This window comes from Sturnus vulgaris, chromosome 1, assembly GCF_052056855.1.
Source record: "Sturnus vulgaris isolate bStuVul1 chromosome 1, bStuVul1.hap1, whole genome shotgun sequence".
Taxonomy (NCBI): Eukaryota; Metazoa; Chordata; class Aves; order Passeriformes; family Sturnidae; genus Sturnus; species Sturnus vulgaris.
In genome coordinates, this window is record NC_142243.1 from 10,082,381 (window position 1) to 10,102,360 (window position 19,980).

Consider the following 19,980-nt stretch of genomic DNA (forward strand, 5'->3'; position numbering starts at 1 on the left):
TCATATTTAAATATTTTTTTCTTCTTTTCCTTTTTCAAGTTACCACATATTCACATCCAGTGGGTCTATTTTCACTGGTGTATCACATACCTCCGAATAGCCACAGTGAGAGCTTCTGGTGAACTAGCACAGGGACAAATGACCTCCTGCCTTAGACCTTTACTTTGGAAGACATTGAGAAATGCATCACAGGAAGAAATGGACCCTGGGGTAAAGGAAAAAAAAAAATCAGAGGAGAAAAATAATTTGATTTCTGAAGTGATGCTATTCAAACTGCAAATTCACAAATTTGCAAAGTTGAATATACAGGCTTTTCAGGAAAAATAATTTTAAAAGGATCCATGTCCACTGGGAAATACTTCATAGCTGCTACAAGTATATATATATACATACATGGAGTTGGGTATATGCATACAGGGAATAAAGATTAATTTTTGAACATGAAATCTTTTCATTATGCCTACATAGAAAAAGCAATTACTGCTAGATTTATAGTTAAATTTCATTGCAGTGTTCTTTTTAGGATGAGGGAAATTAAGGATTTAATTCAGAAATTCCACACAAACTACTACAAACAAGCAGAACACCTGTATGCTGGTATCTCAAATAATGTAGAGAAATAGCTCATGCTGTTAATTGTCATTAAGTCATTCAGATGTGTTTCTCTCGAGTTGAATAAGTATTCCCCTAAAATTCAGTTGCATCTGCATCTGAAAACTATCATTCAGAGGAAATGTTCTGATCTTTTCTATAGCTTAAGGTCTTCATTGCTTCAACTTTTATAGATTCATGTAGTCTTTATACATGACTGTGATGTTAAAGAAAACTGGATTTACTGCAGCTTACGTTATATGGAACATCAAGTTTTTTTCAGGATGAGCTAAAGAAAAATATACTTTGAAAAAAACCCCAAATTGATTACTGTTTCCATAAATGTCACACAGTTTGTAGTAAATAAACTGCATATTTGCAAATATTTTAGCTAAGATGGCTGAAGATTGAAGCTTTAAATGCAAGAGAGAAACCCCTTTCTGTTCTCTCCTGTACTGGAGCAGCAGAGCTTACATGGGTTTGCACCATCAGCCACTATCAGCATCCTCAGAGAGGAGAGGTTGATGTCCCTCTGGTCTCGATGTGCCACCAGTGCCCAGTGCATGTCTCTGGACTTCACACAGGCAACTTTTGCTGCAACAACAATGAGAAAATTACTAAGGCACCATATAAAAGCTAGACAGCTGCATTATCAATTTACACTTTTGATTTTGACTATCAAGCAAGTTTTTGTACATTCTTGTTCCTTACCTTTGTATTGACAGACTTTTTGTATCCATGACAGTGGATTCACTTTCATTAAGGAGTACGGAATACTTATGACATGCATCATGTTCATGACACTCTGAAATCAAAAAGATAAAAGGGCTTTATACAAAAATTGAGGCAACTACTCTTATTGTCTTATGGGCAGAGACATCTATGCAAATCACTCTGTGCTTATTTTATTGTCAGTGCTGGCATTAATCTTTTCCTATCTAGCTACTTACACTAAGATGAAACAGACACCCATTTGCCAATGCTTTAATTAAGGATTAAGGACTTAGACTAATCAGATCATAACCTTTATGCAGTACTGAAAAGAAACATTTTCTTTCTATTCATACTCAAAGAGGTTCATTCTAAATAGAAAAAAAAATTAAAAACATTGGGTGAAGAATGTCTCCATGTTTGCTATGTAGTTAAATATTATCCTTCAGTCTGATAAACTGCCATATATATGAACACTGTGCAAAAAAAGACAAAAGCAGCAAGATATCTGTCTATGGAAATCCATCTCTGGGAAGACTAGAAGCTACCAATGGTAGTGGGGCACAAATTATTTAAAAGGCAGGAGACAAAGAAATTGAAATCCTAGACTAAGCAGAAATCAATTTATTTTAACGGAAAATAAATGAAGGAGGTTTTAGTCCCTCTCCAGGTGAGCTAATTCCAGTATTTTCAACAGGGTCATGAAAAGTTCCAGGAAGTTTAGAAAAAGCAGCTGAGTGAAACCAATGACAAATCCAAAGCTGATCTCTCAGTCTGATCTCATCAATTGCATCAGTGATTTCTCAGTGTTAAACAAACAGCCTGTAAATGAGCTGCTGCTTTACTTCTGTTAGCATTTAGAAATTTCTTCTGAGGGCAACACGCCTCCCCTCATAGCAGCTCAGGTTAAATACAGTATTTGTTTTGGAAAATCTAGGTTTAAGAAAGGTTAAATGTCCCAGTGGATTTGTCATCTAAACACTTGGAGAACTGCAAAAGATAGCTCTCCTTTCAGTTTGGCACAAGCACAGGTACAGGAAAACAGGCAAGTACTGAAAAAAAAGAAGTTCAGAACAAGATTAATAGCAAAGGAAGGCACAGAAAAGCTCTATTGGACACTTGCTTTCAACCAGTGATAAAAATGGGTTTTTAACACAAGATACTTATGGGTGTTAAGCCAAATCGTTTCTGCTTCAGAAATGTTATTACTGCCCTTTGATAGTAAGAACAGTATAACACGGCATGGCAAAAATATCAGATCACTGGGAATCCTGGTACCCCCAAAATCATGGGACTCCCAAACAATGACCCTTCAAGACTTGACATCTGTTCTTAAAATGATCAGTGAATAGTAAACGTTTTGTAAGTCACTGACTGCAACAGTACCTTAAGAAGCAATCCTTAAAAATATGTCAGTTGTCTCCCATGTCAATTGAGGAAGTCATTCCAATATCAAGTAGAAAATTAACGCAATTTAAAGTATTGGGAATACTTAATGTTAGTAAAAACATCTGTTGGTGGGAGTTTTGACAGGGAAGCTAGTCAGGGGCAGTAGAACTATGCCACTGGATCATATCCCTACAGAGGCAAGTACTAATTTGATTTATTTCTGCTATAAAGTTTGATCTCAAAATCACATACTGATGAGATAACATGATAAGAATGGGATCACAGTACTTGACATGATACATAAAAATACACTGACATCTTTACCAGGCTCATTATGGGTAAGTGCACTAGGAGAAGATCATGGGTTCAAATGACATTTATTTTGCTTTCAAAGCAGAAAAAATTGTATTAGAAGAAACTGTAGGACATCTCAGTTTGTGATAGCACTAAGCATATTAGGTTAGTTTATTTTCAAATACTCAGAGAAATAAAAAAAACATACTTACTGTAAGAATTCCATGCCATAAACCAACATCCTTCTTGAAATCTAGTACATTCACAATTGTTTCAGCTGTCCAACAAAAACAAAACAGAATTTATTTTTTAGAACATGGCATTGACCCAAGGCAAACCCACTCAAAGGAAGGAAGCCTCAGTATAACATGACTGATGACCTCAAAGGCTAACTTTCAAAGCAAATCTCCACTGCAGGATTTATATTGGTTAAGACGTTATTTGTATGTCTCCTATAGATATTTTAAATATTAACATATTTTTTGAAACAAATGAAAAAAAATGGTTTTAAAATCTAGAAACCTTTCGCACTGAACTGAGTAAAACATAGTATAGGAGACAGATGAGAAATAAATTTCAATCCCCACTTGGTTTTAAGGATGATGCAAGGGGAGTGCACTCCATACCTTCTGTGTATCCACATGCCTGGGTCAGAGCTTGGCAGTGTGTCAGCAGTGCAATCCTTGTCACAGTTACCCCAAGCACACTTCCATCTTTACATGTTTTGTACTAAAATGAAACAAGCAGGGAAATTCAGTGTGAAATAATTGCCCTATTTCCATTATTAAATAGCTATGTTTAAAACGTTTCCTCTGCAGATGAATGATGGACACATCTAATGACTCTGTTTTAAGAAGGCAGCAGTACTGGGGAGTTTTGGAGGCATTTCTTTGTTAAAAGGCAATTTTTTTCAAATCGGCTTTCTCTTTTGACTGACGATTCCCAGATTTGGTAGCTGAAACCCATGTGTTGTTTAAAAACAGGCATTATGGAAACATAATTGTAGCAGTTCTGATCATGTCAGTGACTAATGGACTGGCTAGATTTAGCAGAGAATAACCTAGTTCAGTCTGTTCAGTGTTTACATGTTAGCTTTTATAGGCCAATCACTAAACTCCAGCTTCTCCCTTCTGCATGTTATAAGGCATGTGGTAAGAGCTGACTGCAGAATCCTTGCTGGGTGCTGTGATAATAATCTACATATATACAGTCTGAAAGACACAAGCTCTTTGATCAGAAGAATATGAGACTCATGAAAAAGCAGCAGAGAAGAGGTGGGAGGCCATTGGTGATTATTGAAATAATTTTTGTAACTTTATATAAGTGTCTGAGAACTATCAGTGGCAGATAATAAATTAAACATTTATCTTTCTCCATGATGAATATAATCAGCAAGATTGAGAGTGCTTCTCTAGCCCAGTGTCCTGACTGTACAAAGACAGGAAACACCTTTGGTCCATTCACTTCACTTAGTCCCTTTGAAGAATCATTGAAATTTAATATTAACACCACTGAATTCAAAGCATCTGAGTCTATGCAGAAGGGGGAGAAAAGGATGGGGAAAAAAAGGGAGAAAAATTAAATTCAACAGCATTGCTAACTTTCCCTTCCTGATGCTGTTCTGTTGCAAGGAGTGTGACTCATAAAACAGTAAGTGACAGGCAAGCATTTGAACAAGAAATTCTTTCTCTTTCAAAGGGTCTGAAGGTTGATAAGAGAACTGAAGCTGCACCATGAACCTTGGATCTAAACATCCCAAGGCTTGTGGGCAAGCCCACACTGAACAGAACCAAGATTGCTCAAGGCAAATGTAATATAACACTGCAGCAGCCACATTAAAAAGTTAATGTTAAAAACACCCAAAATACAATTTAACATCTCATTGACTTTTTTGAAATCAGTATTGGTCGAATTTATTAGAAAGCATAACTTATTAACAAGCTAAACCAGGATGTTCTTTGCTTCTGTGACTACTGAATGAATAATGATGTTTATCTAATCCAGAAGTGCCATATGTAATGATTCAAGGAGAAGATGCATCTTCATTAACTCACCTCAATATAAGCTGTGTCATTGTTGGCATCCTTGATGTGTGGGAACCAGTCACGAGGTGGCTTGGAGAGGTGTTTAGACTCTGTGACAAACCACAGCAGCTTTGGCCAGCCTGAGGTACAAACAAAAGCCAGCTTTTGTTGAGTTTCTGCTGGATAAGACAAGAGCCTTCCCTGCCAGAGTTTTATTCTTGAAAAGTCTGTGTCACCATTACCTTAACATTGCTTCCTTTGAACCTCAGTCTAGTACGGGAAAGAAGATTTTGCAGAACTGCTTTCTTAACACGGCTACTGAGGTCTTTTTGGCAGTCCCTGAGAGAATGGCTGGGCAGTTTAAGCTGTTATTGACCTTAGCAGTTTCATTAACACTCCCCTGTCAGAAGTTACTGTCCCTGCACTTCACTAAAGGAGTGAATTGTATGAATACTTCTCATCTACCATAGTCCTAAGTCCTGTGTTGGTTTAATTCTTGTGGTCACAGATGGTCTCAACAGCCCAGCAGAGGACTGCACTGGGAGCACTGGTGCTGCTCTCCTCGCATGAGACTGGCACAGCCATCACTGCCAGCAGTGACACACCAGGACAGCAGTGTCCCAGCAGCCCAGCTGCTCCTGTGACAAATGTTTCATTACAGGCCTGACCCTCACCCACGGCCACTAAACAAGTGCAGGTTGTTGTAGTAAATGACCAGTGAGAGCTATGATAAACTAGGGTTAGATTACCTTTAAACTGTGGTATCTCCCCTGTGGGGCTTTTAGGCAGTCCTTTATGGCATGCATCGCTGGTCAAGGCCACAGTAACTCCACAGCTTCCAAGCAAAAAGCCTATTTGTTGACTTCCTGCATCCTAAGAGATGACAAAATACACAGAATTGATTAGAAGTGATTACAGGCTGAAAGCATTTTTGTCCTTGGGCACATTATCTTGAGAGGAAAACAGTCTCTTTCCTTTAAATTGATTTCCTTTTAGGTGACTATCAAAACTCAACTGTACATTGACAAGGAACTCCACAAGCTAGATATCCTCCTGTCTGTAGCAGCATAAATCATAAAGACAGTGGAAGCCATCAGATGGCATCTGCTCTTGCATCTCTTCAGAAATGACAAGTGGCTGGGAGGAATACCTGATCTGACAGAAAGCTGTTCCACTCAGAGTGGCCCTCATAAAGTTCACCAAAGGCAAATTCAAAGTCCTGCACCTGTGGAGGAACAAACCCCTGCACCAGAAGGGTCTGGAGAGCAGCTTCTTGGTAAAGAACCTGGGGATCCTGGTGGAACCAGCAATGTGCCCTGGCACGAGGAGGACAAATGGCATCCTAAGCCATGAGAAGTAAAACACTGCCAGCAGGCAGAGGGAGGTGATGCTTCCCCTCAGGACTAGTGAGGCACATCTCCAGTGCTGGGATCAGTTCTGGGACTTCCAAGCAGAAGACACAGAGCTACTGGAGAGAGCCCAGCAAAGGGCCACTATGATAATTACGGGACTGGAACGTCTCTCCTATGAGGAAAGAGTGAGAGATGGGAGTGTTCAGCTTTCAGAAGAGAACCCCCCTGAAGGGAGGGTGTGAGGAAGATGAAGCCAGGTTCTTTCATTACTTTACCCAGTGATGGGACCAGAGGCAATGGACACAAACTAAAACAGAGGAGGTTCCCTCTGACAATCAGGAAACACCTTTTTACTGGGAGGGTGACTGGCACAAAGCACTTATAGAGGCTGTAGAGTTTCCAGAGTTGGAGATATACAAAAGCTACCATGGATATAGTCCTGGGCATCCTGTTTGAGCAGGGATGCTGGACTAGGTCACCTTCACACATCTCTGCCAACCTCAACCATTCTGTGATTTTGTGACAATTCTAGGAAATAATATGGATTACAGATGCTTCCACCTGGAGAAAGCTTTCAACCATTAAGATGTTATGATGGGTGTACAGTGGTGAGTTTCCCTATTTATGCTGATCTAACCTGATTTGTCAATAACCATTTCATTGGGTAGTTACAGGCACATTTCAGGAGCACTACATAGTCAAGTGCCCATTACAGTAAGCTCATTACATTTTACTTTCATCAAGGGGATAGAAGCAGTGAGATTAAGTCATGTAATAATTTCCCAGTCTAGGCCATAGCTGTTCTTTAGAGATGCTGTGCCTCTACAGCATTACATCTGCTTTATGTATATGTCTGGTCATTACTCTTTTATGAACTTTACATCTATCCACCAGGCTCTTCAACAGAGCAAAGCCCTACATGTAAATGCACATAGAAATATTAACCCTTTCTTCACAGAATTATTCTACTGAAAACCATCTAAAGAGACTCAAAAGATCAAATTAAAATATCTTTCAAATCAACCATAGAGCATACTCAACCATGGAAACAACCAGAAATATGAAACAGTTGCCTTAATCGATTGATTTATTCAAAGCAAAATTGTATGATGGAAAGAAAGCCCCAGAGCCTAACTGACTAATTCTTAATGCAATTTTTATGTAGTCAAATAAAGCCATCTGAAATGGAAAAGCAATGAGAACAAAGGAAAAGCAAAAGCTTACTTTTCCAAACCACTTCAAAATATGTATATGGGAGCAATTATTAGAACTTTGATAGCTGAGCAAGCAGTGTGAGACAATTAACTGATCTGTCAAAGTCTATTCTATATAACTCCTTCTATCCACAATTATTGTGTTTGCTTTTGCTTACCATAGCCAGAATGCTTACAAAAGCAGTAAAAAATGAAAAGGTATTTTTTCAGCAAGGCTTGTGAACTTAAGCTTGTGTAGCGTCTTTGCCCATATAAAACCAGACAATGAGAGTATTCTTTGAACAAAAGAGAATAATTCTGGTGTCTCCATGAACAACACTTTGGGGACCATGTTGTTGGTCCCCACAGCTGCATCAGTGGGGCTTCCAGGACTTAATGGGCTTTGTCAAGCATTAATTACTGTCCTCACTGACTCATGTCAGCTGATCCACATCTCTGTTGCAAATTCTATGGGACAAGCACTTAGCCAGACCTAATCCTGGTTCCACATGAGGATGAGACCTGTCTCTACTCTTGGAGTCTGCTCAGAGGAAGGAAATGTTGGTGCCTGAACAGTGCAGGAGGGATGGCTCTCCTGAGGGTCTCTCAGAAGGAATGGAAGGAAGAGGAAGGCTGGAATGCTCCACAGAGAGCACCACTCCTTGGTCAAGACCACTTCTGAGACCTGCTACTCTATCATCTATAAAGGGAGGTCATTAAAATATCAGATTCATACTACCATTGCTCAAAATTTCCCATTAAATTTAATCTAATAAATGCTTACTAATATATGTATGAATTTCTAACTACCAATTTAAAAAGGGCATATAAATTTTATTATTCATATCGATGCAGCAATGGCATTGATCTCAATTTTAAATTACAATGTTGTTGCAACTGTATATCCTATAAAACACTGCTACAAACTGTTTCACCACTATGTCAGGAAAATGCCAATCTCAAGCAATGAAATTCCATTTCATGCAGAACCTTGTAAACAGAAATTAACCTAACAAATTCCATTAAGAAATCTAACATAAGGAAACCAGTAGAAAGCTTGGACCCTCGAGAATCAGCCTTAGGGGATGCATCAGCTAAGAAATCACCTGTCAAACTCTTCTCACAGCAAAACAAAACAACAGGAAAAAAGAAACTTGTATTAACAGTGTAGAGTTTTTGAAATAACACAAGAAAGAATGACTATGCTTTCCCTCAGTGCCATATTGACTGTCTTAGAGAATGTCCACATAAAAATTAATCATTCATTTGTAGCAGTTCAAACACATACATAGATTTCTTAATACAATCTATGCACATGTTACAGTTTGTAACAGCAGACTGCTTTACATCAGGACAACCCACCTCAAACAGCATTAAAATCTTCACCCCATTCTTTTCTGTAAAAATATTCTTTCAGTTGTAAGGAAAACATGACTGAACAATGATGTGATGTAACACTGCCACAGCAGACTGGAAGAATTTCACCAGGCGTGGGCAGTGCGTTTCACAGACTTTGCAATTCCACACCATGCTTTGGTGGCCACACTAAATCTTGCCCAGCAAGGCAAAGGCAAATCAATATGCTGAAGCAGAGGTGCTGTGAAAGACACTGTTCTCAATGGCCATAGGAGCTCCAGTCAGGGATTTTGCAGTATGAACCCAATGAAGCTCTCTGGAAGCCTCCTACTTGGTGCCCGTCAATTCCACCTTCAGTCTCAGTCTCTCACACCTCATAACTAGCTATCCTCACCTTCTGCCTGCTTCTGGTGGCTCCATCCTGACCCAGAATGTAACACTACTGCAGAGAACACAGACATGAAGAAAGGGCTGACATCCCTTGCCCCATGTAGGTGCTTCTGTGATAACTGGTATTCCACAGAAGAACTTGTTTCTAAGTACTCAAGAGGTGTTGGGATACTGGACTGACAGCCAGGAGGTGGAAGATCTGAAACCTTTATACGTCCTACAGCTACACCACAATGCTACTTACACACCCAACCATGTAGACATGACAGCCTTTGCTGTTCCTCATACCTCAGCATGACAGGGAAGACCTTGGGCAAAACTTGTGTTTGAAAAATAACATTTGAGCTAGAAGTGCAGTCCTTCACCTGAGGTTGTCAAAGCACAAAAAAGGCTACTGACTTTAAGGGCAATGATTATTACAGATTTGACAAACTATTGGCCTGCCTTTTGAGTAATGTGAAACGAATGGTTGCAATGGTAAAAACTACTTTATAAGTAGCAAAGAGACACAATCATCTTCTGCCAAAAACCCCCAAAATCCTCTTCCTCTCTAAATGAAATCAATCTCCTATCTGTGAAGCAAATAGATTTTCAGGACACACTGTTTTGTCAGAAGTGCTACTTGCTATTTTGGTTATCTGCTACTTGGCAACCCCACACTTGCCATAAACACTCGATTTTGCTGAATGTTGTGAGGGTAGGAGAAACCTCAGGGAGCCAGTGGGGACCAGGTGAAACAACTCAACACAGTCTGAACTGCAGACAGGGAGAGACTTTCCAAAGATGCTCATTGTCAAATCCTCCACAATTCCCAATTTGAAGTAAGACGTAATGCAGATGGAAGGCAAAACACAGAGCTGAGGTATTGTAGCATGAGGTTTGAGACCAATTGCTGACTTTGGAACTATCATTTCACATTTCTTGAAGGCACAGCACTTGCTGGGGTATGAAAAATGAGGTGTGCATAGCTTTAGACTATGCCTGCACACACCTAGAGAGATCAATCTTTCAGATGAAGCGAGCTGGAAATCCTCTCTGCTGTAGGCAGCCATTCAAAGTTCTCTAAAGACTTTTATTAAAGGTTCCCTAAAGGTTTTCACCAATACCTGGAGGAAAATTGTCTTCTTCCTGCTGCAGAGTGATAATTCATTGTCAGGATAAAAAAAATCCCACGTGTGGTTGCATTTCAGCATGCTGTTAATGTCATTTCTACAATGCTTTGTGAGAATATCTGTGTGAAGGAAAACAATTATGATCCTGTCTCCGTGAGTGAGAGTGCATGTCCTTATCTAATAAGGAAGGAAGGAAGAGACAGCCTGTGCAAAGGTTGGCCTGATAAAGGTTACTTCTGTTCACTTGCAAATCCCAGAATGCTTTCAAAATGAGAATTATGTGGTGGAGGATCACAGACGGAACTAATCTTGTTTTCTGTCACAATGCTTATTTGAACTCCAGTGCCCTTACCCTAACAAAAATTTGCTGGTAAAGAACAAATAGGGAAATGATCAGATGTAAAAGCCAAGCATCACCAGTTCTGAGCCAAAACTGAAAAGGCATCAAGGAAACCTTCTTTTGTTAAAAACACAAAGACCTTAGTAAAAATTAAACACAATGCAAACACAATCTTCATAATCAGCTTTAAGATGAAGAAATTGTCTCTTCAGACAACAGGTTTGGTATCTGCCTGCAATTTGCATGTGAAATCTGCAACTATGAGCACCTTAACATCCAAAAATCTTAATAAAAACAAGAAAATGGGTTTTTTTTGGCAGTGGACACTGCATGAGATATGATATTCTCTCCAGGAAATTACAATTTCCTAAACTTGAAAATATAATTGGGAAACAGAGACTTTAAAGGATCTAAGATTCACTGTGGCAAACTGAGCAAGGACTTCTTAGTGCTCCAGTGCTGAAGTGTATGAAGATGGATGGACAGGCACAGGACTTGCAGGGCCCACTTTGCACCAGGGGCCAGGTAGGGCTTACATTCTTTGTAGAACTTACTTTCTTTGGAGGGCCTGGAAGACTATGTCACTGAAAAGAATATATAAAACATTATTTACATATTTTAAGTCCAAGGGAGGAAGAGATGCATTGTCAAAAGATGTTCATAAGCATGTAGAGCTCCAGTGTTTCTGGCACACTACACCCCTACAATGAGTAAAGCTGAGAGAAAACAAAGTTCATTTTATCTCAAGCCCTGAAACACGAGTAAAGATGTCAAGGTGTATTTCCTTTGGACTAGAATTCTTCTTTGAAACAAAGATATGACTGGGACAATTTCACTGTCTTGGAAGAGATATACCTCCCTGGCTACTGTTAAAGCTTTAATAACATTTTTGGATTTAATAAAAAGAAGTCCTGAAAAACAGTTTTTTACCCTGTATAAAGCATCCTTTAAAAAAAACCCTCAAGTGTCCTGGAGTGGGTATCTCCAGATTTCCTATGACAATACACAATTCTTCCAATCACACTGTGAGAGCAAGCATCTGGAAGAGAAATGCCTGCTGGAAGAACACATAGCATTAAATCTAATAGGCTAGGAAATAGCTTTTTGAGTGAGAAATTAATTTTTACATGCTTTCATGTCACACACATCCTGCTACAAATTCTGCCTATGATGAAGAGGCCATGAAGATCTGTGAGGGATAGATTTCTTCCTATGTTCACAGCATGTGACTGAGCATAACTGTGAATGTGCTTGGAGGACAAAAATGTTATTTTTAGATTAAAACTGATTAGCTCCCCTGACTGCATCAGAGCAGAATAATAATATTTTTCACGGCGCCGATCAAATGGAAAAAAACATTGACCTAAAAACTATAAAGAAAAAGAAATCAAAACCTTATTTTAAAATATTTTCATGAGGGACATAGTAAATCACTGTTTGAACTAGAACTCAACATGTTGAAACTACAATCTCATCTACTTTGACGGCACATTCTATGACACAGTTTGGAATTCACATCATGTCACACACGCAATGCAAGAGTTTGTAATACTCCAGCTTCAGACAAGACTAACATAATGGCAGTTCTGTAGAAAGAAATACTGTATAGCACACATTATTTGCTAATGTTTGGGAAACAAGCAAATTCTGAGAGAGGGACACCACTCTGAGAGAACAAAGCCTGTAAACGAAGGGATGAGGATTAGCTATAACAATTTTGGGGAGTGTTGATGATAAAGCCATTGCAATGGCATTAAATGCAGGGAAAAGAGGAGAAATAAAAATTCTGCAAGTTCTATTGTTACAATGACTGCAGAACCCCTGACTGCTGCTTTAAGAATGAAGAGTTGGTTTGGGATTTCAGTTTTTAATTTTAGATTGGCTGCATTAATTCCAATTTCCAATTTTTCTTTGCCAAACACTAGGAAGCATTCTGGGAATAAAACTGGAGAATGCTGCATGGCTGCTGGATTTTTAGACAATCTACTTCAGATGTCAGGTCACACATTCCCTGAAGTCTGGAGTTATTCTATCAACACAAAGGTGGGATACAGAAGGAACGAGCAAGGTAAGATAGACCTTCACTTAATAATGAACTGGGAAAAAAATCCTATCAAAATGTTAAAAAAATAACAGTTATCCTACAAAGAAAAGGGAATACACACAAGATCTATATGCTGGTAAAGCAAAAGCCTCTGCTTCCATGTGGGTACAGATGTCTGCAGAGTTATCAGTAAGGCAAAAGTCTACCTGGCTGTACCAAAAAGTCTACCAGCAGTACCAAAAATTACTGCTCAGTTTTAAAATGTCAGAGACAAAATTCTGCACAGAGCTGTGATAAACTCTTCTTCATGAAAATGTAGAACAGTATTAAAGCTGCTAATACAAACATGTATTATTAAAAATGGCTGCTAATATAACTACCTGAAATAGCTCATCCTGTATCAGCTTATTATTCTGTAAGCCTATAGTATAACATAATATAAAATATTAATTGCTGGTCTATTTGCTAGTTCACATCTCTATCTTCCAGAAAGCAACCCAAAAGATGTCCACTGCCAGAACGTACTGAAGCATACAGAAAAGAGAACAAATAATGGGAAAGCATAAAAGAACAGTCTAGGCCATTGTGTGATGACAGGAATGACATCTTCCCACGGATGCCAGAAGCAATCCACTGCCATTTGACCAGGCAGAGGTATTCCTTCTGGGACTACTCAGAACACGATTTTCATCTCATCGTTTCCACTCCAGTTGCTTTTCCATATAAACAAACGCAAAGATATTTGCAATAGTATATGCTGTGAGATTGCATGGCTTTATTTATAGAGTATAGATCATGTTGCTTTTTTAACTGACATCTCTGTTATTGTGTTAATAATTTGATATTTAAACATTGTGGCAAAAGATAAACACTCTGAGTCTGTAGCTATTCCTTTATATAAATATATACATACACATGTGTAAGTGTATATTTATATATCCATATATAGACACATATATTAAAAAAAAACAAATACCCAAGAGGTGCAGCCAAATTAGGGTAAGCTATTCATTTGACACAGAGTATTTACTTGGACAGCTGGATTTTATAGTTTACTGGATGGATGTGGTATCAGATGTTCCAAAATAAATCAAATTTTCACCTATCTATGTGCTCTAAAATGCCATTAAACCTCAGAAAATAGTAACAGGCAAAGACATATTAGATTTTTTAACCCTCAAAACCATGTTGCTTCTTGATTTTTTTCATTGAACGAATGCAGATTTACCCATTTGAGCACTCTGGAAGATCTTAAAATGTACATATTTTGCTGGCCTTATTTTGTTGATGCATATAAAATCTTTGGTCTTTTTCAAAATAATGCACCTTGTTATGGAACTGCCTCAGACTAAATTAGGTGCCCTTGGATATGAAGGCACAATGAGAGCCCAATGCAAATGTTTCTACTAAAATCACCAACCTCATTCTCCAGCTGTGTCCATCTCTCAGCGCTCTCAAATACAACATTTTACAAATGAAACAGCATAGCCCTACTCCCCCCAAAGCAGCTGTGGTGGTTGAGGACCCATCCTCTCCCCTTGCTCAGCCTTCCCAGCTCACCTGCATCTTTCCTCCAGTCTCAGACAGTTCAAGTTGGGCACATCCAGCCTCCTCTTTCCCTTGGTCTGTCCTTCTGCACAGTGGCTCTCAAGTCTGCTCAGCTGGATCGTGGTCTCTTGCTGTCTGATCCTCCCTCCACCTCTCTGTCCTCCTTCACCAATTCATCAACTGCCCCTTCCTCCTGCTCCCACCCCATCTCTCCCTGCCACCTTCTGGTTTCACCATGGCAGGAGCCCACCACAGATGTTGGCCAGGACATGCACGATTGTAATGGAGGAAGGTTGAGGTCAATTCACCTTCCCACAGGTGAGGAAGGCTCAAGCAGGTTCATTTAGGAAGGGACCTCCAGATATTTTGAGCTGTTAATTGGCTGTGTGAGATGTCCAAGCTGCAAAGACTTTGTGAAAGCTTACAATTCTGTTTTCATGGCTTTCATTTGAAAGGCAGAGTTCCTGTCCATGAAACAAAGATTTGAGCTTCTGCTCCAGAGTACTCTAACACTGGAACATTTCAAAGAAAAGCCCTTGACAACTGAAATACTGAAAATGTGACCAAAGTATACATTTGCTCAGCCCTTTCCTTGGCATCTCATGGATTCAGTCAACATTTTCCAAAACAATTTACTTCAAAAAGAAAGCTTGTCAAGATTAAAGAACACTCTTTGTGTGGACAAGTCCAGAGCAAATAATTAAAGTAAGGCTTTATTAGCACTAGCTAATAAAAGAGCAATTATACAAGGGGTATGTGGGAGCAGCCAGACAGTAAATTGAGAGGATATGACCAAAATAACCCTTGTAATTAATAAATACATTTTGCTGTACTTACAGCCTTCAAGGCTCAGAAAAAAATGCAGGTTCTGGATAATCTATGTAAGTGACCCAGCTGTGGCTCACCTCCACCACTGATCCAACTCCCCTCACCTCCCAGAGACACTCCTTCCAGATGGAACTGCTCTGTCTCCTAACCCTTCTCTGGGATACATGGTTGAATCTTTGAACCAACACTTGATGTGAAATGCTTTTGATTAGCAGTGGTGAGTTTTCTCTAGGAATGTAGGTTCTGTGGCAAGAACTGAATTGAATTTGTTCAAGTGTCACCCTTGGCAGAGGTGACCATGGTGACAGAAGCTTTGGGATACATTTGCTCATATGGACACAGGAGAAGGCATTTCCACAACAGCTTTGAAGAAGCACACACAGCACCAGTGGCATTATAACATAGCTTGGGTTGCAGGGACAGGTGGAAAATCAGCAGTTGTTGCCAATGATTCTTTGTCAGTGGCCAGCACCAGAAAGCTTTAAAAAGCAACAAAGATAATCTATCTAACAACTTGCAGAGCTGTTCTCTTGAAAAAATTTCTTCTCATTTTCCATGCAGACCTGCATTTGCTAAAACTGCAAGCACATCTTCAGATTTTCCATCACAAAAAAGAAGGAACTATATATAATTCACCACACAGCACTATCTTGATATCCTCAGATTCAGAGCTAGCTAACCACAAAAATATATTTAAAAGCTATATTCAGTTGTGATTTATTCTGATGTAAGTGCTAAAATGGAGTATAGAGAAAAAACTCAGTTGCCCACCTTTCTTGTAAGTGGCACTTCAATAGGGACGGGGACAACTTCCGCAAGCAGGCAGCCATAAAATGCCACCATGAAAGCAGCAGGATCATTGTTAGGAAACACAAGTGTTACCTGAAAGAAAGAGATGTAAGTTAAAAAATGTTTTCTCCTAGGTGTCAGAATGGTAATTGGAGTTTCCATGCTTCCTTTTGGATGGAGATTATACCAAAGCACTTCTAAGATAGCTATTCAAATGCCTAATGACAGATGAATGAGGAATCAGAAAGAATTTATTCTGATAAATATTCCTTTTATGAATATTTTCACTTAGCATGTAGTTAAATATTTTCATTCTGCATTATTTCCCACATTGACAACATCTTTCATCTGGTTCTGAATTAATTGATTGCTTTACCAGTGTTAAATAACCTAAGTGTATGCAGTTAGAAGGATTTTAGATTCTAATATAATAATTTGCTTGAAATTACTGAAACTGAAGTGTACATGTGACCAAATCAAATTATCCAGACATAGGATGTCATTATGCCAATCATTAACACACTGTTTTGTTTCACAACACTTTGCCTTGTACAACAGCTTCATTTTAGGACTGCCCTGTTGTTTTTGTGCTGTGTGCACACAAAAAACTGGAATCTAGAAACAAACGTCACATTTAGAACCGGCCGTACCACACGCCAACCTAGGTGTGGATTTGTTGAACTTAACAGCTTCAGGGCTAGAGCTGGGGAATTATTTAGATGAAAGAATGCCAAAACCAATCACAGATCACCAGAATGCTCAGTAGGTGCTGACCTGTGCAGCTTAATTCCTGTGGGGCCTGCGTGGGGCAGGACAATGCCTGAATCCTCCACAGGCAAAGGGAAAGGAGAAGGGAGGGCTCACAGCCTTGCTGAGGATCCAGCCACTTCTGAGAGCCCACAGCTCTCCTTGCAAGGGCAGGGAACAGGACTGCTCTAAAGTGAGTGACCTCAGTGGCCGGATCATCTCTGCAGTTTTGTTTCAGTTCAGTCAGAAGGGCATTCTCAGCTCATGTCCTAAACAGCTGTAACACAGCTGGTAACTCCTGCACAGTCAACTGCAGTGGAATGCAAAGGCATGGCAAATGATTCCAAACCTCTTTCCTCTAGGCTCACACACAGGACAAGGGTGTATTATCACAGCACCTTGCAATTTGCTGAAACTACTTAGCAGCTCTTGAGTTGTGACTGCTTCAACATCCACTGGAGTTTTGTTGAAGTGAAATCATGATGTTTCCATGTATGCTCCAAGCTGCAGTTACTGGAGATTGTTTCCAGAATTTTCACATGGCTTCAAAGATAGTCACCTTCCATGTACCAAAACTTGATTTCTTCAAAGTAGAAGGAATGTAACCAGCCTTGTCCAAGTGGGTCCAAAATATCTCTGGTTTTTAGGCTGAAGACTTTAACCTCCTAATTCTTTAGAGCCGGAGCAAATACACTGCTAATTTATCTGAACACTTGCACATCAAACAATTCAAGTGCTGGAGATGGCTGTGCAGAGCTTACTATATGCAAATGGAAATACAGGGATTTTGCCAGGTGCATGGAGAGGATGTTAGAGATTGCTGAGCCCAGCAAACATCTGAAAGATCCCAAAATATACTTTGAGGGTTCTTGGGTTTTGCACTGGTCTTTGCTTACATAAAGGCAGTGAAGGTTTGGCTGGGAATCTTTGAAAAGGAGCTGACAGAGGTGAAAAAAATCTCACTGAAGTCCAGTGGGAACAAAGCATTAATTTCCTCTCCAAAAAAACACTAATCACTAACAGACTTATACCAAATAAATAAATAATGTGTACAAAAGCAAAAAGGGCTAAGGCTGAAGGAACAAAATCATACAGTGTATATTAGCAGATGAGAATCTGGTTAGCTAGTAGATATTTCAGAGAGCAAGATTAATTTCCAGGCAGCTGTCTGAGGTGATGCAAGGTTAAATTTCTGAAGTTACTATAGAAGACAAATGCACTTTGCCACATATAATACCAGAAACAGGGAAGAAGATGCAAGCATGTTCATTTATTTTTCGGCTCAGACAAAGAACCTAAAAGGTGAGGTAATGGTAGTCATGAAAAACAGAGATTGTATTGACAGAAGGTGTTTCTAAAGGAAAAATATTAACTATTTTACACATATTAAAATAAGGAAACAAATACATTCTCATTTGGAAAAGACCAGAAATATTTACCTGTATTTCATTTAGTATTTAAAACTGCCTTTAAGTGTTGTCACACAACACACATTACATAGAATAAAGTCACTTTCAAAGAGGTCAGAAAGTTTTTTTATTATTACAACAGGGGTGTAACAGCCGGAATCACAGCCTAGAGCATCAGACGTGCTGTAACACCTTATCTTCAATGTGAAGTTGCCTCAAATGATCACGTTCCTGTTACATAGGGATGCCCAGGCACGATGTTTTTACAGCACAAAGCATATGCTGAAAGCACTCAGCTACAAACATTTGTTTCACTCTAATCTAGGCTGACTTATTTTAGATGAGCTGCAATTTGTTCCTTACATGTCCTGTGCTAGCTAGACTTCCAGTTTTCAGCCTGAACTATCCACAAATCCTTTCTTAATGTTAGGAGGTGCTAGTGACTGCTGCAGAAAATTACTACGAAGATGGGCAGGCAGCACACAGTAAATAAGGAGAGATGCACATTGCCTGTATATGAACTTTATTCTTTTGGAGCTTTCTGGGTGGACTGTTTTGATGTGTACACGAATAACTTGCTGCTTCTGCTGTTGCTTAGAGACACACTTGTAAGTCAAGTAAAAGACAGTCTTCAGATCCTAGTTCTGGCTGTATGCCATTGTAGGAAGCAATTTAGATTAAGGATCTAGAGATCCTTTAGTTAATTTCTTTATGATTTATTTCAAAAAGAAACACAGGAAGGACTGTCACTTTTGGGTTTTTTTTTCTTTTTTACCTTCTGGGAAGCATTAATGCATGCTCTCATTTTTGAAGCCCTAAGATGTGTAATGTAAGCAGACATGTTTCTCACATGTGGCACAAGAGGATCAAGTGAACCAACAGTTTGAGAATTTCTATCAGACACTGGAGGGAGGAAACTTGATCCCACACTCATAACTCGAAGCACTAGGGCAGGACTAAAATTTGCATTTCTGGCAAATTTGTTCTGGAATATCCATTTCATGGCTTAGATTCAAACTGGAATGGGACATGTGGAATTTTCTATACACACTCTGGCAGAGAAAATGAGCAGCAGGCTCAGCCAGCCTTGGCAGTCAAAGGGGTAGGTTTGTAAGTACATTGTTAGCAAAACCATAAGATGTTCCTGTCTTCATTTAACATCTTCGAGTTCCACCTCTGCAACTCTTCCTCACTGTGAGCTTTATCCATCTACTTAGATTCAGCCTCTAGCAGTAGCTGCCTCAGAGTCAGAACCAGGAATGGAAATATTCTCTCTGTTGCCAGGGAGCATTATTTATTTATTCAACAGATTGCCAAAATGTGCCGACTTTGCTTGTCTTTGTCCTCCACAATGCTTCTCTTGTTTTTACCATCTCAACAACTACAAAGTCATTAGTAAGTTCTTTATCCACGTGACACCTCCAGGCTCCATAAGCAAGCTTTTGCTAAACAGACTGTTGTTCAATGTCCAAAAATCACTTTCCATGGGAATGTTTATTGTTGATGTTGCCACAACTTCAAGTCCAGGGGGTACCAGCTCAGGTTACTTATTATGCAGTTCAAAACATCTGTCTGAATGATCAGTCTTAGGGAGGAAACAACAGATTTCAGCACTCTGTCCTACACCTCATTATTTCACTTCACTAATTTCCTCCAAGCACTTCAAATACGTCATTCTCTCTTTGTCAATATTGGATTTGAACTATTACAAATAATCATTGAGATACTCACCCTGTCTCCAGGTCGTACCATTGGTTCTTGTTTTGTGCCTAACTTATGTAGTATATTGTAAGCAACCTTCATACTTCTGGTCCAAAGTTTGCCTATTAACACAAAATTTTCAAAATTAATATAAAATTCTTA

At 39.2% G+C, this 19,980-nt stretch overlaps 1 protein-coding gene across 5 annotated transcripts in view; it reads right to left on the reverse strand.

Annotated features, from left to right (window-relative positions):
• The window catches only part of DIP2C (DIP2 acetate--CoA ligase C (putative)), a 313,844-nt gene that overhangs the window by 74,149 nt on the left and 219,715 nt on the right, over nucleotides 1-19,980 (reverse strand). For all 5 annotated transcript variants that reach the window (XM_014872250.2, XM_014872252.2, XM_088159264.1 and 2 more), the window contains 9 exons: nucleotides 19,849-19,940; nucleotides 15,944-16,054; nucleotides 5,759-5,882; nucleotides 5,040-5,149; nucleotides 3,612-3,714; nucleotides 3,198-3,262; nucleotides 1,303-1,396; nucleotides 1,066-1,185; nucleotides 91-205 (listed from right to left, as the gene is read on the reverse strand). In XM_014872250.2, the coding sequence (XP_014727736.2) occupies nucleotides 91-205; nucleotides 1,066-1,185; nucleotides 1,303-1,396; nucleotides 3,198-3,262; nucleotides 3,612-3,714; nucleotides 5,040-5,149; nucleotides 5,759-5,882; nucleotides 15,944-16,054; nucleotides 19,849-19,940 (934 nt within the window). The remainder of the gene's footprint in view (nucleotides 1-90; nucleotides 206-1,065; nucleotides 1,186-1,302; nucleotides 1,397-3,197; nucleotides 3,263-3,611; nucleotides 3,715-5,039; nucleotides 5,150-5,758; nucleotides 5,883-15,943; nucleotides 16,055-19,848; nucleotides 19,941-19,980) is intronic.